The following is a 23,712-nucleotide window of genomic DNA, read 5'->3' on the forward strand; positions in this document are numbered from 1 at the left end:
GATTATAATTATATGAAACATTCAGAACAGGTAAATTCATAGAGACAAAGCAGACTTGTGCTATGCAGGAGCTGGGGAGCAGGGAGATTGGGGAGTAACTAATGAGTGCTGAATTTACACTGGATGCAATAAAAATGTCATGGAATTTGATAGAGATGATGGTTGCCAAACATTGTGAATGTACTAAGTAACACTGAATGATACACTTAAAAATGGTTAATCTTGTTATGTGAAGTTTACTTCCATAATAAAAAAAGTTGTTATACTGTTTCTTTTTTTCTTCAAGTAATTTTTTGTATGTATATAAGTAATTTATCTATAAACTACCCCCAAATACTTTCCAATTTATTCAGGATATAATTTAAAAAAGTTTGTAAAATATTTTATTTTTAAGTAATCTCCATACCCAATGTGGGTCTTGAACTTACAACCCTGAGATCAAGAGTCACATGCTCTATGGACTGAGTCAGCCAGGCGCTCCCAGGATATAAATTTAAAAAATTAAAAGGGAATTTAAAATCAATATAATAGCACTTCTAGTAAGATTTAAAATCACTTACCTTGATGGGATCCCTTTTTCCTTTTTAGTATTGTACACCCAATTGAGCAATACTTTTCTAATAAAGGCAAGAAGTTTCTTGCTTTCAGAATAAGTCTTTATTGTCTCAGGACTCATATATCTGGGGGGGGGAAACAATCATTAAATATGCTTTAAAATTTGGGGGATAGATATAATGTAGTATTATCAGAAAGTAGCAAGACAATTTTGTCAATCGATAACTGGGATTAGGGCACTCTCATGAGCATAGGTCCAAGTCACAAAGTTGTAGATACAAGTAGATATATAATTATGAATTTAGATTGTGGGGCTCACTCATTAGAGTATAAAAAACCCAGAGAAACATGGTTTATAATGGAGAGGTCAAGGTTCGGGGAAGGAAAGAATAACACGATTTAAATATTTGGAATTCAAATACATCCAGGCTTTCATGTTGGATCCCCCATTACCTAGTGAAGCAATAAACAAATTACCTCACTAACCTGTTTGCTCTATAAAATAGATGTAAAAATATTCATGCCAGTTGGGGATAATTAAATGAGAAAGTAGATATGAAACATCCAGCCTGTCTCACACATCCTCTTCTTCCTTTGATTTTACCTTCTGGGCAGGTAGTTGGGAAACTTAGGGGGAATATACATGTGGTGGGTAAAGAGTTATGGGTACTTAGGAAAATCAGTGGTCATAAAACCCCAAAAGACAATTTGATAGCATGTATCCCATTGTCTCTAGGCTTCTTCTGGCTTTTTATTGAGGCAGCTCAGATCTATATGCTGTGATTTGGTCTTGCTTAGGCAAGTCCCTTGGTTTTCATTATCTTCATCAGAAAGAGGATAGGGTTTTGTCTTTGGGTCTGAAGCCCCACTTTAAAATATGCCTTAAATAGAAGGGCATTGGTGACTTGCATTCAAAGGTGTACCTTCTCCTTCCTCTTGATTATACTGTTCTTACTCTGAAATTTGAGCAATTTCTCTGCTGCAAGGATACAGACATAATTGAAAAGAAGAAAGTCACTGAATTCTTTGTGATTCAATAAAATAATGTAGCAATTACATGGAAAATCACCAACATATATAGGACTTGATTTGTTCCTAATCTTAAAAATATTTATTGAATGTATTATGTTTGCTAAAAGCTGGGGAGAAACCATAAACGAATACGGATCTCTGCCCTTAAGGATCCAGCAGATAAGTGGAGTAAAACATGAAAATAACAATTGTAGTGAAGGGCAGTAAGTGTTGCTGGGGAGATGATAAACAGTAGGGCACTTTGGATCCATCAAATGGGGGGCATTTAATACAGTCTTGGGGAATCAGGAAACCTTCCTGAAGGAATTAATGACTCAACTAAGATCTGGTCATTTGATTAGTTCCTACCAATCCTAGAATTCTGTGATACCAGTAATTCTGTGGTATTTTACAGCCCAAACAACTAAGTAATTCAAGCTCCTGAATTCTTATTTTTTACCAACACATTCACTGCTTAGACCTGATTTAGGAAAACAGTTATATCTCCTTGGTTGGATAGTGAGGCAGCTTAAACTTTGAATGGGAACTCTGTAATCTATTATTCAAGTGATGGGGGTAAATTGTTTATAATCTCTTAGTGCCTCTTCGTTTCTCATCTGCAAAATGAAGATAATGGCACTTACCTCACAGGACTCTTAGAACATTAAATTGGTAGTACATGTAACATGTTTAAAACTATGCTTGGCACAGCACTTAATAAATAGAAGCTCTCTATTCAAAGAATTCTTTCTTAGGCAATGACACAGGCAGTTAGCAAAGGACCTGTTTAAATCCCCAACTCTTTATCTCCTTAGACTTGTTTTCTTGCCACAGGACACACCAACACACAGGCTACTGGTAGGAATGACCAGCAAATGGCAAAGTAAATGCCAAGGCAGCCCAGCAAAGAAGCAAGTACTGAATATAAGTGTAATTAACAGGAAACTCTCTGGGGATTGGAACACCATTCCACTTATCTTGCTATTCCCCACAGTACTTGGCATACACCTTTGCACATATTAGTATTTCATATTTATCTCCTTCATGTGTGACTAAAAAATTATATATTCTAAAATTTGCCTTTGTTGTCCACTATGAGTCCGTTCAACACTTTGATCCCCTTCTCCCACTGTTGGCCTCCTGGTTTTGGGTCATCATAGGCATATATTGCTTCTGCCTTCCTGGAGGATTTAAAGAGGAAAAATCCAGGCATTGGGTTGAATTGCTCAATGTTGCTTTTTTTTTTTTTATATTAACCTTGCCTGAACAATGCAACAATAATGCTTTTCAGCATGTTATATTCATTCTTTTATAAACTTCCACTGTACATCTGTCTTCTTTCAGTGTTCATCATATTGGATACTCTATATGGAAAATCCAAAAGGTTCCACCAAAAACCTGCTAGAACTGATCCATGATTTCAGCAAAGTTATAGGACATGAAATCAATGCACTGAAATCGGTTGCATTCGTGTACACCAATAATAAAGCACCAGAAAGAGATATCAAGGAATAGATCCCATTTCCAATTGCACCAAAACCCATAAAACAGCTAGGAATAAATCTAACCAAAGAAGTGAAACATCTGTACACTGAAAACTATAGAAAGCTTATGAAAGAAATTGAAGAAGATACACACACACACAAAATGGAAAAATATTCCATGCTCCTGGATAGGAAGAACAAATATTGTTAAAATGTCAATACTACCCAAAGCGATCTACATATTCAATGCAATACCTATCAAAATAACATCAGCATTCTTCACACAGTGAGAACAAACAATCCTAAAATTTGTATGGAACCAGAAAAGACCCCAAATGGCCAAAGCAATATTGAAAAAGAAAACTTAAGTAGGAGGTATCACAATCCCAGACTTTGAGTTGTATTACAAAGGTGTAATCATCAAGACAGTATGGTACTGGCACAAAGACAGACACTCAGATCAATGGAACAGAATAGAGAACCCAGAAATGGACCCACAAATGTATAGCCAACTAATCTTTGACAAAGCAGGGAAGAATATCCAATGGAATAAAGACAGTCTCTTCAGCAAGTGGTGCTGGGAAAACTGGACAGTGACATGCAGAAAAATGAACCTCAACCACTTTCTTACACCATACACAAAAATAAACTCAAAATGGATGAAAGACCTCAAGGTAAGACAGAAAGCCATCAAAATCCTCAAGGAGAAAGCAGGCAAAAACCTCTTTAACCTTGGCTGCAGCAACTTCTTACTCAACACGTCTCTGGAGGCAAAGGAATAAAAAAAAGCAAAAATGAACTACTGGGACCTCATCAAAATAAAAAGCATCTGCACAGCGAAGGAAACAATCAGCAACACTAAAGGCAACCGATGGAATGGGAGAAGATATTGGCAAATGACATATCAGATAAAGGGTTAGTATCCAAAATCTATAACAAATTTATCAAACTCAACACCCAAAAAACAAATAATCCAGTGAAGAAATGGGCAAAAGACATGAAGAGACACTTCTCCAAAGAAGACATCCAGATGGCCAACCGACACATGAAAAAATGCTCAACATCACTCATCATCAAGGAAATACAAATCAAAACCACAATGAGATACCACCTCATATCTGTCAGAATGGCTAACATTAACAACTCAGGCAACAACAGATGTTGGCAAGGATGTGGAAAAAGAGGATCTCTTTTGCAATGCTGGTGGGAATGCAAACTGGTGCAGCCACTCTGGAAAACAGTATGGAGTTTCCTTAAAAAATTAAAAATAGAACTACCCTACGACCCAGCAATTGCACCACTAGGTATTTATCCAAAGGATACAGGAGTGCTGTTTCAAAGGGGCACATGCACCCCCATGTTTATAGCAGCACTATGAATGGATAAAGAAGATGTGGTATATATATACAATGGAGTATTAATCGGCAATCAGAAAGAATGAAATCTTGCCATTTGCAACTACATGGATGGAACCGGAGGGTATTATGGTAAGTGAAATCAGTCAGTCAGAGAAAGACAAATATCATATGACTTCACTCATATGAGGACTTTAAGATACAAAACAGATGAACATAAGGGAAGGGAAGCAAAAAGAATATAAAATTAAAAAAAAACTGAATAGGTGCCGTCTTAGCTCAGCAGGCAGTATGTCAGTCTGATAAAAAAAAAGCTGAATAAAGAATATCACTTTTACAAATAAAAAAATAAAAATAAAGAGGGTAGATCTCATGTTAAGGGTTCTTATCATGAAAAAGGAGGGGCGGGGGAGGACATAAGGAAGTTTGGGATGTGTTGGATATGCCTATTACCTTGACTGTGGTAATGGCATCATGGGTGTTTGCATATGGGGAAACTCATCAAATTGTATTCACTAAATATGCGCAGTTCTTTGTATATCAATTATGCACCAATAAAACTGTTTTTAAAAAACTAAAAAAAAAGTGTTCATCATATTGTTTTAAAGTGATCACATTTGCCCAGCCCTCTTCCCCAGTCCCCTAACACCACTGAGGTCCCATAAGCATTTGAACGGCCTCGAGCTGGCGGGGCAGGGAATGGAGGCCCTTGTACTTATGCTCATTAATCAAGAAAACAAAATTTTAAGTAAGATATATTTTATCTTCCTACCTTGACAATATAATGTTATAATTATTTGTATGGCTAGGCTTGAAATGGAATCTCTTATACTCTTCAACATCTGTACTTGAACTGCAATGAGACTGCTGCAGGGAGACTCCAGTCCGGCTGCTTCTCTTCCAACACACGGCTTTATCCCTCTCTGCCACAGGCCAGTACATGTGAGTGGACACCATGCTGGCACTTCTCTTGGCTCTCAGGGTGTGCACACCAAAGGCCCAGTTTGCTTGTGAGATAATGGCCCAGAGGAAAAGTCCCAAGAGGGCCTTACAAATGAGCTGAGGACCATCTGAGCAGATTATTGCGGTCCTTAGCACCAGGGGTGTGGTCTAGAATAAGAAGGTATGTCCGAGCTTTGGGTGGCCATCATGTACCTGCATGACAGTTTAACTCGTCCCTTTGCCCACTCAAATATCTTGCATCCTTCCAAGGAGATCTGAGGCTATTCTTAATGTGCTGACTTTAAGGAACTTGCTATGTACTACAGAGGCTTACAGCAGAAGTAACTATTATAAGAACATGCTGAGGATTAAGAGAGAACATATAGGGGCACCTGGATGGGTCAGTCAGTTGAGCATCCGACTCTTGGTTTCAGCTCAGGTCTTGATCTCAGGGTCATGAGTTCAAGCCCTGCATTGGGCTCCACAGTAAGGCATGGAGCCTACTTTAAAAACAAAAATTAAAATTAAAAAAAGAGAGAATACTCATTAAAAGATGTGCCTGGAGGAATTAAGGAAGTCTTTGACCTTACTGAGGCATTCAAGTAGTCTACAAGAGTCTTTTACCACAGCTCAGCTTTGGAGGCAAAAGGAGAAAGGGAAGAGAATCTCAGTCAGAAGAAGCGCCTTGTTCAAATTTACAGAAGTGTGAAAAAGTAGAGCAAGTTGGGAAATTAAAAGTGGGTCATCTGGCCTGATTTGGGGGTGTAGAGCAGTTAGTGGCTTTCACACATAATATGGGATGATCCCAAAGTCTCAGAAAGAGCGAGAAAACTCATTTGCCCGATTCCCTAAATGCAGTGGCTGAGGATGGCGGTGTTCTCTTGCCAATATACTTACTCTCCCTTCTTTTCACCGAAGCTTCCCACTGCACCCACCAGCACCTGGGCCGCACTCTGGGACAGAGTCTCATTCGTGTATTGTCTCTGGTAGCTTGCCTAAAAGAAACGTGCAGTCCAATTGTTATGTAGCATGGTTAATGATAACAAATTAGTATTCCCTTTATGGAAAAACAGTCTGTGAGAAAAAAAGTCAAAATCCCTAAATAATCTAGTATCGTTATAAAAAGAATGTTTCTGTAAAGTCCAGATCTTGAGATCAGTGTAGGAGGTCTGTCTGTGCTTTGGGTGGAATCAAACTGGTTCTATGGGAAACTAGGTTCCTGCTAGATGTGAACTAGACTTTCAAGAATAAGTGGAGTTCTGGGGCCCAATAAATGTGCGAGTATATCCCTATCTTAAAAGCTTATAATGCATCTTAGAAATTTAAAGACTCTGAGAAATCCTGTAGTAGAGGATCCTGGTTTATATCTTTAATTTTTCCAAATATTTTGACAAAAGAACTCTTGTTTTCTCCAATCTATTATAAGTATTAAGTGAATTGCCACTGTGTACAGGAAATATTCATTTGTTTATTCAGTCTGTGTACTGAGAGACCACTTTGCTTCAGGCACTACTTTTGATGCTGAAGAAACCATTGTCCGACACTGCCCTGGCCTCAGAGTGCTGACACTGTTAAAAATCTCTGTATGAACCAACTTTCTAAATTGGAATGCATGATGTAGCTAAAGACTTCTGCTTTCATAGAACATGTCCTGTCTGTACAGGATATGGATATTAAAATGCATTTTTGTTCTTGGGGGATGCCAGAAAGGGATAGAACTAATTTAAAGAATGAGGGAACAAAAGGTTGTTTGTCCATGATACAGGAATTCAACAGTCTACTTAAGCTTCATTAAAATATTTATAAAATAATGTGAGATGAACATATTTTCAATATCCTCAAAAGTAAACACCATAGTATGTAGAAAACTAAGGAAACTGAAAGTAATATGGAACTCATGAAAGCTTAGCAACACAAATGACAACGCAGTTAAGATACTAGAAATATGTTAATTCTTAAGTGATCATTCACACCAAAATGTAAGAAGAATTTAGAGAATGGTTGATTCCTTAAAATAACCACCATTTATTGATCTCCCTACCATACTATTACATTAACTGACATGTTTTATGCAGAATTATTTAATTCTTGCAGGAAACTTATGGGGAAGATATTTTAATCTGTATTTCATAGATGAGAAAGCTGAGGCTCAGAGAATTAAGTCATTTTCCCAAGATCATATTAGAAACCCAGTTCTCTCTGAATTTAAAACCTGTCTCCTCTTCCCCCCATTATGGTTGGGGGATGTTGCTTCTTCTATACCACTGTCTCACCATGCTGTGCTTCCTCTTCTAATGTACAATAGTAGAGAAGATATTGTCCCAGTGAACAATAACTGACTGAGGAGCTCCTGGGTGGCCCAGTCAGTTACGTGTCCAGCTCTTGATTTTGGTTCAGGTCATGATATCACAGTTCGTGGGATGGAGACCAATGTCGAGCCCATAGCCTGCTTGGGATTCTCTCCTCTCCCCCTCCCCCACCCCGGTCTCTCTCTGCGCCCCCCCTCAAATAAATAAATAAAATCTTAAAACAAAACAAAACAAAAAAACAGTAAATGGCTGAGATTTATTTTTTTTTAATGTTTATTTATTTATAATAGAGAGAGAGAGTGCAAGTGGGAGCAGGAGAGAGAGAGAATCCCAAGCAGGCGTTGTGCTGTCAGCACAGTGACTGAGATTTAAATAAAAACTATCAAAGCTTTAAAAACTGTAATAGACCAATTAATATTATGGTTGGAGCAGTGAGCATTAGAATTGACATTGTAGAAACCAAATCAACTAACCAAGGTAAGCGTGAAAATATGTCTAGAACAAAGAAGGGCTAAAAAGATGTGAGGCGAGATAAAGAGCTGGAGAACAGAGCAGAAAGATCCAACTTACTTTAAAAAATAAGGATTTCCTGGGGGACCTGGGTGGCTCAGTAGGCTGAGCGTCTGACTCTTGATTTTGTTTCAGGTTGTGATCCCATGGTTCTTGGAATTGAGACCTGCACTGAGCTCTGCACTGCTAGCATAGAGCTTCTCTCTTCCTCTCTCTCACAGTCTCTGCCCCCCTCACTTGTGCTCCCATGCTCTTTCTCAAAAATAAACAACAACAAAAACAAACAAACAAAAGTATTTCCTGATTCAGACCCAACACGTAGCACAAAAATCAACAAAGATATAATGGTAGAAAACAAACATTTAGGGAAAGAAACCAAAAAGATTCATGGTGGATATGTTGCAGAAAATGTAGAATATCATATATGGAAAGAATCTAAGAGTTCCTGTAGTTAGCATTTTCCTATTTTATGAATGGAGAGAATAAAGACTGAAAAAGAATAAATCCTAAGACATCCATCATATTATTAATGAAAAGCAAGATCCAAAATGGAATGTCCTGTATTGATTTTGAGAGATCTTGAATACATATTTTCCTGAAATAAATTAAAAATCTGGAAGTGACTCAAAGACACGATGTCATAAAATCTGCTGGTGGAGCAAAGTACCATATGGGCATAAGTTCATCTTTAATGGCACTGCCTCAATTGCTTAATGAAATTTATTCAGGTCCTTGGAAAAGCTGCCTTTGAGATTCAACCTGTCTGCCAGGACTACTGCTGAAGAGAGAACAATTATACCCTACAAACCTTCCATTTCCCAAGTTAGATTGAACATATAGAATGCTTGGAATCCTCTATGGCTAGAATAGATGAGACATGCACGACAGTTCCATATGCAATGAGGAAGGCCCAACATGAACAATAGTAAATAAGCTATTAGCAATTTCCCACAGAGTCTGCTCTGTGGCTGTGTCACAGAATTTCTCTAATTTTTATTCAAGATTTGCTCTGGAAGCTACTACTCTCTATTTGCAGTTATTAGCAGACTTGATGGTCTCTTTCATGAAAACCTGGCGTGGAACTGGAGGTGGATGGTATCATCGAAATGACCGCATAACACGTGTGAAGGTTGAATTCAACTGTAATTCCTGCCATTGGGATCTGTGAGATTCCCAAATCCTCTTAATAAAACACCTTTTACTTAGGCCAATTTGGATGGATCCATTTTTCTTTTCTCTCTTTTGGCAATCAAGCAGATTCCTAAGACAATGCCAAACTTCCCTTTGCCTTTATAACAATCTATTCAGTTCAGCAGGTAAGCAAAATCTAGATGTCTTTAGCAAGGGAGAAAGCTTTCAGTATAATTTTAGGCCAAAATATAATTTTATTTTTTTTATTTTAGAGAGAGATAGAGCTGAAGTGGGAGAGAGAGGCAGAGGGGGAGAGAGGCAGAGAGAGAGAGAGAGAGAGAGAGAGAGAGAGAGAGAGAGAGAGAGAATCCCAAGCACGCCCCATGCTGTCAGTGCAGAGCCTGATGTAGGGCTCAATCTCAGGACCCTAGGATCAAGACCAGAGTCAAAATCAAGAGTTGGACGCTCAGCCAACTCAGCCACCCAGAAGCCCCCACAAATATCATTTTAAAAGTGTATAATCAAGTACTAACTATTTGTGCTGACAAGAGACGCCTGTTGGCCAACTCCATTGCTTCAATGTTAAGGGTCTCATCTATTTCCTTGTTACAGGCTAGACATTTCACCTTTTGATGTTCTGTTGTTTCTCCTTGGCTCAACTAAGTAGAAAGAAATAACAAAAAAGTAATACATGAATATTAATATATTGTTTAGCATAACCCTCAAGCAATTCACATAACAATTTGGTTTGAAAATTATAGAAAATCTGCTAGATACAGAAAAAATGTTCAGATGAGTTTCCTCATCATTTCACAGTTATCTAGAAGGTAAAATAATTGCCAGTTTTTGGGAAAAGGAGTTATATCATAGTTTTACCTTTACATGGCATTATTGAGAGTTTATAAAGCTACCATGTATATAATCCCACTTTAAGCCAATGGTTCTGAAAGTGTGGTCCCCCAGCAGCCTCAGAATCACCTGAAAATTGTTAGAAATGCAAATTCACGTCTGGGGGAACAGGGCAGAAATCTGTGATTTTACAAACCCATCCCATGATTCTTGCTGGAGTTAGAGTTTGACAATCACTGCTTTAACCTTATCGATTAAGGTAGAATAGAAAATGAACTTGGCCTTGAGAGATGGGAGTTATGGATAATTTCGTTTTACATATGAGAAAAGCTGAAGCTTAGAGAAAATAAAACATTTGCTCAAGATCACAAAGCTATTTATTAAAGTGACAAAGCTAGGATACGAACCCAGATTTTCTGAGTCCAAGGCCAGTGCTCTATCTGTTATACTGTTATAGTCCCCCTTGTCTGCACTGTAAAGAGGAGAAAGCAGTTGTTTGGTCACCTGCTATCTGAAACAGATAAGGTATCAGAGTGGGGGCCTCAACGTTGACTCTGAAGTAGAATCAGCTGGGTAAATGGAATAAAAATACATATTCTTAGGACCCTCTTCAGGCCATTCGCATCAGAATTTCCGGGGGAGGGGCTGGGAAATAAAGCCATATTTTAATAAACTTTCTAGAAGATTCTGATGCAGCCAGGTTAGCAAAAGGCCACAATCAGAAATTGGGAGCTATTATAGAAAATAATTGAATTTGATTTGGTACTTGTCTTATCCGGAAATTCCTGGCAGTATTCCTATAGATGGGGGGCTTGGTTCTGGATCCCCATCTAGAGCGTCAAGTACTGGTTAGTGGATATGAAATGGATTTTGAGGAATCCTACTTTATAGAAACCAATTATCTTATGGCTATACTCCTAGAATTTGGCTCCTCAAATTGTATGATGCAGAAAAACACTGCAAAAACTGCATCATACAATATGCATTAAAACACTGCATTGAGAACTGGACATGACATAGGAGATAGCAAAACAGCAGTAACATTGAGAAGATTCCAGAACAACTTTTATTATTTCTTCTTATGGCAACCATTACTGATTGGTGAGTTACATATGCCTCAACCACAGATATTCTAAAGCATATCTCAGAAGCAGGAGGTGACATCTCACTCACACCTAAACTTATGACACTGGCTTTGAATTCTGTTTTATATCAAAAAATAATATTAATCATAAGTTAGGGGCTAGCAAGTGCTTGGCAAATACAGTAGTGTAAATAAATGCTGAACAAAGGCAGCTGTCCACCGTCAATCTAGCAAAAAACTAGCCATTTTCTAAGACTCACTCTCCTCTTCTTATGGTAACTTTTAAAGGGAGCTCCAATTCATCACTCCTTCTTTTGAATTTTACACCACTTATTTTCTACCTACTCAAAGAGGTTGTCACTTCTATGCTGCCCCACAATGATCACAAAATTCCCTAAGATCCCCTTCTTACTATTATGACAGTGAGCCCCCAGTACAACTTCTGTATTACAAGTATTAAAAATTGTGAATTAATATTTACAACATTTATACTTAAGATAATTAGTTATATGTGCTTTGAAAGAATCAACAAAAGATACTATTTGCTTACTGCATATGGGTTTTGAAGGACAATTGCTTTCTCAACCATATTCCAATCTGCATTAGCAAGATCTTTATCAAATTTGAGTGCAGAAGCTGCAGATTTGGTTAGCTCTTGAAAGTGTTGAAATGTACAATAAAGAGATTTATATTTTGTTGATGTGACGTCATGAAGACCTTTGATACAAAGAACATGTTTTATCAATAATAAAGATGCCACCATTTTGAATATGGATTATAAGTTTCCCTTTGTATTTTTGATTTAAGTTAAAGACTCAGCATATATTGTTTAATAATGGGAACCCTGACAATTTTAAGCTTTTCTACTTTCATACTCCTCAAAAACACTGAGGTACATAATGGTAACAGTAATAGTTAATAATTATCGAGTGCTTAACATATGCTGAAAAACACATCTCAGCACCTTGAATGTATTGTCTCTGATTACCTTACCCACCTTTTAAGGTAAGTCCCTGTTCCCAGTTTGATAGATGAGGAGACAGAAGAAAAGAGGTGTGATGATTAATTTTATGTGTCAACTTGACTGGGTTACAAGATAACCAGATATTTGGTGTGTCTGTGAAGGTGTTTCTGGATAAGAATAATATTTAACTTGGTAGACTTGAGCAAAGCCAATTGACCTCTTCAGTGCAGGCAGGCCTCATCAAAAACATTGGAGGCCTGAACAGAACAAAAGAAAATTCATTCTCTCTGCCTCATAGTCTTTGAGTTGGGACTCAGTCCTTTCCTGCCTTCACAATTTGGACAGGAACTTACACTATTGGTTTTCCTGGTTCTCAGACCTTTGGACTGTAGATCTTGGGGCTTCTCAGCTTCCATAATCATGTAAGCCTACTTCTTATTGTAAATCTCTTTATAAATATATGATATATACATATAATATCATATACAGAATAGATAACATATACATATATATGTGAGATATAGGAGATATATATCTACCCATTCATATATCTGTACTTCTGACATATACATCCTGACATATACATCTCATATATATGTACATATGTACAAATATACAGAATATATGTAAATATACATATATGCAAGAGATACACATGTAGGAGGTATTGATATAGATATATACATATATATACAGAGTATATATACATATACACATCTACCCTACTAAATATAATATTGTATATATTTATATAAGTGTTTGATATGTATTTGTCTCCAGACCTCATTAAGGTTTGAAGGACTCTCAATATTAAGCACAAATTCCTTTTTATGAGCCATAGACGTTTCCTTGGAAAGCAATGATGTTCTGTAAGCAAATGTTCACTGCTCTTAGTGCAAGTAAACATACTCCACAATAAGAATTTTAAGTTTATTTAGCTACTAAGTAGAACATATGATGCTCTTTGCAAAACTTTCCCTCTTTAATCTTTTCTTCCCAATTTACTATGTTAAGGCTCAGAGAATTTAAAAAAGTAAAGAGAAAAGATTTTGTTACAAATACAAGGAAGGAATGCAGATTGGGTAATGAAATACCATTCATAAAGATGGACTCTCAGATTGATTAAAAATGCCATTAGAGGGGCACTTGGGTGGCTCAGTCAGTTAAGCCTTGGCTTAGGTCATGATCTCACAGTTTCATGAGTTGGAGTCCTGTGTCCGGCTCTGTGCTGATAGCACAGAACCATCTTGGGATTCTCTCTCTCCCTCTCTGTCTGCCCGTCCCTCACTCATTCTCTCTGTCCCTCTCCTTCTCCCTCTCCCTCTCCCTCTCCCTCTCCCTCTCTTCCTTCCTCTCTCTCTCTTAAATTAAAAAATGAATTGCCATTAGAGTGAAAACGCTGTGTGCAATGGGAAGGGTGATAGAGCAGTTGAGAATATAATGGATTAAAACATCAGGGCCATTTTTTTTTCTAGGTTTTCAACTGCCACGTGAATTTTTAACTCTAGATCTCGACTTTTCAATTGTTAAAAAGAGATGAAAACGGACATATTGCATAATGCAGTTGCTTCCTAAAATTGCTATTTCTGCTTTAATGCTCTTCATCCCACAATCAGTTATCCACAGAAGTAGAGTTAACCATATAATTACACTTACTTGCTTAAAACCAGCCAAGAAATTCCTTTTGCTGACAGTGTGGAGCCTGCTTGGATTCGCTCTCCCTCCCTCTCCCTCCCCTTCTTTCTCTCTCCCTCTCTCTCTCTCTCTCTCTCTCTCTGACTTCCCTTCCCCTACTTGAACTCTCTTTCAAAACAAATAAACATTTTTAAAAATGTTATTAGAAAATGTTTCTCTTCACTCAGAATAGTAATTAGTAGGGCTTACCTAGTTTACTAACTGCCATTGGCAAAATAAATCTATTGACAATCAAGGTAACTAAGCAAACTGACACTCCATGAAATAATACCTAGAGTAGAAAGAAAAATACAAAGTAAGTAATCATGACAATTTCATGCACTATATTCTATATTTGCTAATGTAAGTTAAACCAGGCTGTATTAAGTCAATAAATGCTCATAGTAGAGAAGAATATGAATGTCAGGCATGATGAAAGTACTCTGGGTATTCTCTATCTCCCTGCATAGATTTTATTCATGCTTTTGGAACCAAATCAATACTCAGGACACATGATCTGACAAGTAAACAAATACTTATGGAGACATTGGGAACATAAAAAGCTTGTCCTTAAATTTCACTGCTGCACTTCTTGGGCCTTGGGAATATGCTTGTACTTTATCGGTTCTTATTCACTACACACGCCACCATGGGCATAACCATGAAGTTCTGTGTTCAACACTACCAGGCACCTCTGTATCAAATAATTCTCCTCATCTGGGGTAACAGAAGAGCTCAGGGGTCTTGCTATGTTTGCTTACCTCATGTTTTGCCTCTCTGCCATCCCTTCATTGTCAGGAGGGAGGGGCAATTAATATCTCTGGTGCCACTTGATTTTTTTTCTCTGCTTATACTCCCAGTTGGAACAATACTTTTCAATCTAAGACCGCACACTTCTGTTGACTTACATAACTCTAATTTCCAGAACTTATGTCATACCCCCAGCCTTTCCTTTTTTTGTGGCTACAGATGGAGGTTAGAGACAGAGCGTGAAACCACACCAGAGACTCTCCAGGTGGCATATTAGAATCATGGGGAAACTTTAAAATACTGGTGCCCAAGATGCTCCCACTGAATATTCTGATTTATACGAGGGTGGAGCCCACACATTAGTAATTAGAAAAACTGAGGTATAATGTACATACATTGAAATGTACTTGTTTACCATTTGATAAATTTTGACATTGTATACACCCACATAACCCTCAATCCTATCAAGATGTAAAATATTCTTATATCCTGCCCCCCCCCCCAAATATCTCTAGTTCTCCTTGCCAATCAATCCCCTACTCCACAGGAGGTCTGATTTCTACTTCTATAGATAAGAACTACCAGTTCTAAAACCTTCATGTAAATTGAACATTATGTTTCTCATTGTAGTTTTAATTTGCACTTCCCTAAAGAAGTGATGTTGAGCATTTTTAATGTGCTTAGTGGTAGATATAGCTTTCTTTGTGAAGTATCTGTTTATCTCTTTTGCCTGTTTTAAAAAATTAGCCTGTTTTTCGTTTATTATAAAATTGTAGAAAATTTGAAAACTGTTCGATCGTTTCATATATTTTAACCAGTTTTATAGTTGTTTACTATAGGAAATAAGTCTGATATCCACTATTCATCATGGCCATGGCCAGAATTCCACACACACTGATAATTTTCTAAAAGTTCCTGAAGCACTCTAAAGTGCGTCCAAAATTGAGGATCACTAAGTTTGTTAATTTAATAGTAATAAAAGTTAACTTCTATATAGTAAGCATAGAGCACGATATATCAGGCTTATTTAATCCTCAAAACAGTTCTGTGAAGTGAATACCAATATTGTCCAATTGCACAGATGGGAAAATTAGGCACTGTCACTTAGCCAAGGTCAATAAACTTGTGAGTAGTAGACACAAGATTAAGTTATTTTTAACCTTTACTCTAGTGCTGCTTTGTGAGTATTAAAAAGTATTAAAAGGTTAGCTATAGGGTTCAGCCAAATTAAATGAAGTGTTACTTTCTTTTCAACTAGTTACTACTCTAGTGAGGGCATCTCACTAAATGATTTTATTTAAGGTTTTATCTCAAAGCATTATATTTAAGGTTTCAAAGCATTTTATTTAGGCATTTTATTTAAGGTCTCAAAGCATTTTATTTAAGGTTTTATCTCAAAGCATTATAATCATCAACATAGCTCATATTTATTGTACATTTACTATATGCTAAACAATGTATTAAGCATTTTATGTACATTTTCTATTTCTCATTCTAACCCTTTGAGATAGTGGTGTGCTAGAGATGGTTTTTCCCAGTTCATGAGAGCTGATCATTAAATTTTCAGGAAGTTATTGAGCTGATTGATGTTCTCTTAGTGAGAGTGATTACACTATGGAAATTGGCAAATACTACAAATTAGGACTCCCTCTGACCCCTAAAAAAGTTATTTGTAAACATTTGCTAAAACAACCATTGGTATTATTATCTTTTAATTTTTTTAATGTTTATTTATTCTTGAGGGGGGTGGGGGCAGTGTGACAGAGGGACATCGAAACCGAAGCAGGCTCCAGGCTCTGAGCTGTCAGCACAGAGCCCGACACGGGGCTTGAACTCACAAAGCTGTGAGATCGTGACCTGAGCCAAAGTTGGACACCCAACTGACTGAGCCACCCACGTGCCTCAACCATTGGTATTAAGTCCCTTTTAGAATGATGAAACGGACATGTGCAATGAGGTAGGAATTAAATAACTTGGTGATGGTGACACAGCAAATAGCAGTCAACTAGAAATTTCAGAACCCAGATCTGTGCATGATGTCTACCATTGAACTGGTCAATATGTATGGTAAGGAACTAACCTTGATTCTTTAGGCATGTGTATATAGGTTAAAAAGGAGGAGAAGGTCATGGGATAGTAGATAGTTTTGGTTTCAAAAGAAGTGTTTGAATGCTTAATTTTTTAATGTTTGGACTATTATCTAATTAGACACACAAATATTCCCTGGATGCTCTTTCCTTTATATTTGGAATTTATGTGCAAAAAAAAACACAAACAAAAAACACCACAATGGAAGTATTAGATGCTTGTGATATGCGCACAGGAAATTTCTTACAGAGCTCCTTGTAATGATCTTACCTTGAAATAAGGTAGAGGGAGAGTCAATCCCATTATGTTCTGTTAGGTAGAGTTTGGGGTAACTGTAAGTGAAAAGGTAACTTCACTTGACAATGAAAATGTTCTGATTCCTAGCATTACTAAATGTGGCTTCACAAAGTTACAGAAAGCAATAGAGCCAATAATAAGCAGGTTTCTGCTTTTCTCAAATGGGTATTAGAAGTAAGTAAAAATAAAAACACTTATTAAGTACATACTCTGTTTCAGGTACTATTTTAAATTATTTATAAGTATTTTTTAGGTTCATTTATTTATTGGAGAGACACCGAGAGAGAGTGTGTGTGCTTGTGCACATGGGGAAGGGGCAGAGAGAGGGGAAGAGAGAATCCCAAGCAAGCTCCATGCTGTGAGTACAGAGCCGTACACAGGGCTTGATCCCATGACCATGAGATCATGACCTGAACCAAAATTAAGTGTTAGATGCTTTATCAACTGAGCCCCCAGGCGTGCCTTAAATTATTTATAAGTTTTAATTCCTTTAACCTTTGTAATAAACCTATTTTAAGAGTGTAATGAAAAGATTTAGGAATTCCTAAGCCAGAATGTTCCCCAGGAAGAGGAATGTTGCCAGGTGTTCTTCCTCTATCCAATCTTGGCATCATGGCTAAATCACTCCCACAGTCCAAGTGGCATGAGCTACCTCACTACTAAAATATATTTTAAGTACACAGCAACAGTATTCATAATATGTTCAAAAAAAACAAATCATTTATCTTTACTTGAGATTTTTCCCTCTCAGTTCCAAGAGAAAGGTCAGAGTAGGCAAGGAGAAGAGCCATGTTTATATTAGGTGTTCCTTTCATTTCACTCCAGATCATTATGAACGCCCAACGCCAGTTGAACCCATGACCAAGTCGAGACAAAAGAGGGCTCATTAATAGAAAAACCAGAAGTCTAGAAGACAAAAGAGATTTTTAAAAGTTATTGTTGCCATAGATATTTTCACCACTACCCCCATTTCATTCTATTCTACTCCAATATATTCCCTGTGGAATACCAACTCTCAAACAAATGAGCCATATTTCACACACGGTTAGCATGGCACCAAAAAAAAAAAAAAAAAAGGGCAGAAGGGCATTTCATGGAGAGATACAAGGGTATGGCATTATTCTCTTCATTTATTTCTGTTAGGTTTGTAGAAGGTTAATTCCACATCACCCTGGAGTGGCGTTTCTTGAGGTAGAAAAGAAAAAGTTAGAGATGCTTTGTTGATATATTTTATTCTGGATCCCAAAAAGAAATAAAAGCAAATCTAATGAGTGAGAAGTGAAGGGAAAAAGTGCCCTCCTTTTTTTTTCCTTTGTAGATTTTAATCTTGCTGAATCTATCTAATATTGGCCAATTCATTTTTATTTTTTTCTTTTAATCGCACATCTCCTACATTTTACACTAGTTGTATCTCATAATTTCGGACTCATTTCTATTTATTTGGCACTAGTCAACTGATGTCAACTCCCTATTAATTTTCCTAGATGGAAGCAGCATGTTAACAACACTAGTGATGGAGATTGAAGAATCCTGAGACTGCAGTGATGGTGGTTGTTCCTCCCCTGTGTCACCTCCTTTTCCCTTCCAAGGGCAAGGGCAGACTCTTTCCCACCTCTTATCATTGAAAGAGAGCTACAAAAATTATTTAGGCAAAAAGGACATTTACAAAGAAGATATTCTTATGATTGTTAAAAAGCTATTTCTAACTATAATTTAATCACAACAGGAAATTATTTGTTATATAATATGAGGCAAACTAAAGCAACATAGAATTTTTATTTAAAATCAGTGTTGAACTTTATGAAACCTCATCGGAAAGATAACATTGGATGAAATATACCAAATGTTAATAGCAGTTGTCTCTAGGTAGTGAAATTATGAAAGGTTTTTTTTCCTTCTAATTATCAAAAATTTTATAAAGTACTTAGATTGCTTTGAAATTCAGTTAAAACCGGAATTAATACAGTTACAAAAAACACTAAAACACTAATTTGCTAGTGATTCCTTGGCAAGTTTAAAAGGCAATTCTTCATATTCATGCTAAGGAATGAAACATTTCTATTTAAAAAATCTCTTTGGGTTTAGTCAATGCCTTATAAATAGAAAAATTCAAATGAAATTCTTACCTTAAAACAATAAGTGTGAAATAGATATTTAATGAATAATATATATCAGAAAATGATATATATAAATATGTATGTGCAGGAATTAGAAGTCCAGTGAAGGTAAACACCATAAGAAAAGCAACAAATGATAGACAATTCCAGAATCTGCATTTTCAGAAAAAAAATGTAGTTAATTACAGTTAACTAATCTAACACATTTATCACAAGCCTTATCTATGTGAGGCATTGTGCTAGGCCTAGTCAAAAACATAAAGACAGGACACCTGGGTGGCTCAGTCAGTTGAACGTCCAATTTTGGTTCAAGTCATGATCTCATGGCTTGTGAGCTTGAGCCCTCTATTGGGCTCACTGCTGTCAGTGCAGAGCCCGATTCAGATCCTCCCTCCCCTCTGTCTGCACCCCCTCAAAAATAAATGAAACATTAAAATAATAATAATAATAATAATGAGAAGAAGAAGAAGAAGAAGAAGAAGAAGAAGAAGAAGAAGAAGAAAAAGAAAAAGAAGAAGAAAATAAAGGTAATTAATGCATTTACCTACACACTCAAGGGGCTTATAATTTAGCTGGGAAGAGAGGAGCACTCAGACAAGTAAATAAATAATTCTAAAGCAACTTTAATCAGTTTACACTACAGGTAAATTAGTGTCTTTCTTTTGGATTGATTTTGAAAACATGTTTTGGTTGTAGTTGTACTATTTGACAGAATTTATTCGGGCATTATGGTTCATGTAGCTTGAGAATACTGATTGTGAACTCCTTGTATCATTGGAAAGAGCTAAAATCATTTGTCTTTAAAAGGAATACTAAACTGCCAGTCTGCTTTACACAATGATAGGATGAAGGCTTGTCCTAAAATCTAGCTAGTCCTTAGAAGATGTAAATTAATCCTTTATTCTAATGAGTGCCCTTTGTAGATTTTCCACTGGGGATTTGTGAGCATGTGTACATTCTATGAATTTTATGTATTCAATGTCAAAATATTATATTCATAAAAAAATAAATTGAAAAGATTAGAAGGGTACATGAATACCATTTTATGAGATGAAGGTAGCTTGGTTTAACCATATGTTACCCTTTAAAGATAATGATTATTTTTTCTCCAGGACTCCTGATTGGCCAAAAAACAAATTCAGTATAAAAATTAAATCTTTCCCTGTTACATTAATAAGAATTTTCAGGGGTGCCTGGGTGGCTCAGTCAGTTAAGCATCTGACTTCAGCTCAGATCATGATCTCATGGTTTGTGAATTCAAGCCCCACACTGGGCTTTGCACTGATGGTGCAAAGCCTGCTTGGGATTTTCTGTCTCTCTCCCCCTCTCTCTCTGCCCCTTCTACTCTCTCTTTCTCTCTCAAAATAAATAAATAAACTTAAAAAAAATAAGAATTTTCAGTTTTGAACTATATTTAAGAACCACAAATACCTAGGCATTATTAGAGAAAAATTCAATATAAAACATCCTATATTAGGAAATGTTAAGTCAAAACATTCAAAATACTTTCTTTATGACTGAATTTAGGCTAATTACTCTAGGCTGTGACCTGCATTCAAATCACCAAGGAGGAAGTCAAATTTTCACTCTTTGCAGATGACATGATACTTTACGTGGAAAACCCAAAAGACTCCATCAAGAAACTGCTAGAACTGATACCTGAATTCAGCAAAGTCACAGGATATAAAATTAACATACAGAAATCGGTTGCATTTCTATACACCAATTAATGAAACAGCAGAAAGAGAAACCAGGTATTAATCCCATTTACAAAAGCCATAAAATACCTAGGAATAAATCCAACCAAAGAGGTAAAAAATCTATACACTGAAACTATAGAAAGCTTATGAAAGAAATTGAAGAAGACACAAAGAAATGGAAAAATATTCAATGCTCATGGATTGGAAGAACAAATATTGTTAAAATATCGATACTATCCAAAGCAACTTATGTGTTCAAAGCAATCCCTATCAAAATAACACCAGCATTCTTCACAGAGCTAGAACAAACAATTCTAAAATTTGTATGGAACCAGAAAAGACCCCAGATAGCCAAAGTAATGTTGAAAAAGAAAGCCAAAGCTGGAGGCATCACAATTCTGGACTCAAGCTGTATTACAAAACTGTAATCATCAAGACAGTATGGCACTGGCTAAAAAACAGACACTCAGATCAATGGAACAGAATAGAGGACCCAGAAATAGAGTCACAGATGTATTGCCAACTAATCTTTGACAAAGTTGGAAATAATATCCAATGGATAAAAGACAATCTCTTCAGCAAAAAGTGTTGTGAAAACTGGACAGCTCCATGCAGAAGAATGAACCTGGAGTACTTTCTTACACCAGACACAAAAATAAACTCAAAATGGATGAAAGACCTAAACATAGGACAAGAAGCCATCAAAATCTTAGAGGAGAAAGCAGATAAGAACCTTTGACCTTAGCTGCAGCAACTTCTTACTTGACATGTCTCTGGAGGCAAGGGAAACAAAAGCAAAAATGAATTATTGGAACCTCATCAAGATAAAAAGCTTTTGCACAGTGAAGGAAACAATCAGCAAAACTAAGAGGCAACCAAGAGAATGAGAGAAGATATTTTCAAATGACATATCAGATAAAGGGTTAGTATCCAAAATCTATAAAGAACTTATCAAACTCAACACCCAAAAAGCCAAATAACCCAGTGAAGAAATGGGCATAAGATATGAATAGACACTTTTCCAAAGAAGATATCCAGATGGCTAAAAGACACATGAAAAAATGCTCATCCTTCATCAGCAGACAAATAGAAATCAAAACCACGATGAGATACTACCTCACACCTGTCAGAATGGCTAAAATTAACTCAGGCAGCAACAGATGTTGGCAAGGATGTGGATAAAGAGGACACCTTTATCCACCTATTCTAACACTGTTCATGGAATGCGAACTGGTGTAGCCACCCTGGAAAACAGTATGGAGATTCCTCAAAAATTAAAAGTAGAACTATCCAACAAACCAACAAGTGTACTACTAGGTATTTATCCAAAGGATATAAAAATGCTTATTCAAAGGGGCACATGCACCCCAATGTTTACAGCAGTACTATCAACAATAGTCAAATTGTAGAAAGAGCCCAAATGTCCATCTACTGATGAACGGACAAAGAAATAGTGGTATATATGTCCAATGGAATATTACTCAGCCATCAAAAATAATGAAATCTTGCCACTTGCAACAATATGGATGGAACTAGAGTGTATAATGTTAAGTGAAAGGAGTCAGTCAGAGAAAGACAAATAAAAATATGATTTTATTCATATGGGGAATTTAAGAAACAAAATAGATGAACATAGGGGAAGAAAAGCAAAAATAGGATTAAAGCAGAGAGAGAGACAAACCATTAAAGACTCTTAAGTACAGAGAACAAACTGAGGGTTGCTCTCAAGTGTTGGGTAGGGGAATGGGCTAAATGGGTGATGGATACTAAGAAGGGCACTTGTTGGGATGAGCACTGGGTGTTATATGTAAGTGATGAATCACTAAATTCTACTCCTGAAACCATTATTACACTACATGTTAACTAACTGGGATTTAAATTTTGAAAATTAATTTAAAAAAGGTAAAAAAAACAAATAAAAAAAATTTTTAAAAGATTTTACCTGTTACCAAAAGAGATGAGAAGTTATTGGGTGGTTTTAAACAAAAGAAATGATTTGGGTAAGAAGGAAGTGAGGTGGATGAAGATCAGTAAAAGGTCATAAGATTGACACAGTGTAGTGTCAGCATATTCGCAGAACTGTTCAAATCTGTGTCCTAGAGGCTGTAAGCTGAAAACATGGGAGATGATGATCCTCTTGTCTTGGAGAGTCACAAGGCCCTGCAGCAGATTGTTGTAGAATATTGGAGGATTTGCTATTGTCATCTTAGGTTTTTACTGTCTTGGAGAGTAGGACCTGACACATGTCATATTTTTGACAGTAAGATACTTAACATTGAGATTATGATGTGCTCATTTATATGACCATGTATGTGGGTGGCTGAAGCAGGGGGGCTGAACAGGCTCATAGGAAGAGAGGAGGTCCAGGAACTGAAAGGTGGAATAGAAGGATCAACTGTGTGGGTATTAACCAAAATCACTGAGAATGGTGATAGGGTAATGGTGCTGGAGAATCACAGTGAGAGGACGGTCAATATCTTCACGAAATGGAGAGTGTGATTCAGGGATCTAGACATAACTACAGTCAAGAGAGTGGCAGATAGTAAAATCTGATGGCATGAGCTTCAAAACTGGGTTCTTCTCGGGAAGAATGAGAAAGTATGATCTAGAAATGACTTCAAGGTATAGAAAGATCACCAGCCTCAACTCTAGGCTCAGTAGTACCCAGGATGTGGGTGAGAAAAACAACTTCTAAAGAAAGCAAGGGAGTAAATGCCTTCAGGGGAGATCCAGCATTTAGTTAGAGCAAAAAGGTGAAGGGAGACTTCAGAATCACTTCCCAAAATCAGATTTAAAACATGTAACATTTTTATTTCTTCCTACAATAATTAATTGTGGCCCAAGTAATTCTGCTTAGGTGTTGGTACAATTGGCTTCCCTTGTAATTGACAT

General features: G+C 36.7%; 1 protein-coding gene across 7 annotated transcripts in view; it reads right to left on the reverse strand.

Annotated features, from left to right (window-relative positions):
• The window catches only part of SLC9C1 (solute carrier family 9 member C1), a 103,323-nt gene that overhangs the window by 41,197 nt on the left and 38,414 nt on the right, over nucleotides 1-23,712 (reverse strand). For 5 of the 7 annotated variants that reach the window (XM_011285957.4, XM_045036946.1, XM_045036943.1 and 2 more), the window contains 7 exons: nucleotides 19,130-19,273; nucleotides 17,735-17,909; nucleotides 14,079-14,160; nucleotides 11,781-11,947; nucleotides 9,831-9,956; nucleotides 6,245-6,342; nucleotides 561-680 (listed from right to left, as the gene is read on the reverse strand). In XM_011285957.4, the coding sequence (XP_011284259.1) occupies nucleotides 561-680; nucleotides 6,245-6,342; nucleotides 9,831-9,956; nucleotides 11,781-11,947; nucleotides 14,079-14,160; nucleotides 17,735-17,909; nucleotides 19,130-19,273 (912 nt within the window). The remainder of the gene's footprint in view (nucleotides 1-560; nucleotides 681-6,244; nucleotides 6,343-9,830; nucleotides 9,957-11,780; nucleotides 11,948-14,078; nucleotides 14,161-17,734; nucleotides 17,910-19,129; nucleotides 19,274-23,712) is intronic. The other 2 variants (XM_045036944.1, XM_045036945.1) reach the window with 2 other exon arrangements.

Source organism: Felis catus, chromosome C2 (genome assembly GCF_018350175.1).
Source record: "Felis catus isolate Fca126 chromosome C2, F.catus_Fca126_mat1.0, whole genome shotgun sequence".
NCBI lineage: Eukaryota > Metazoa > Chordata > Mammalia > Carnivora > Felidae > Felis > Felis catus.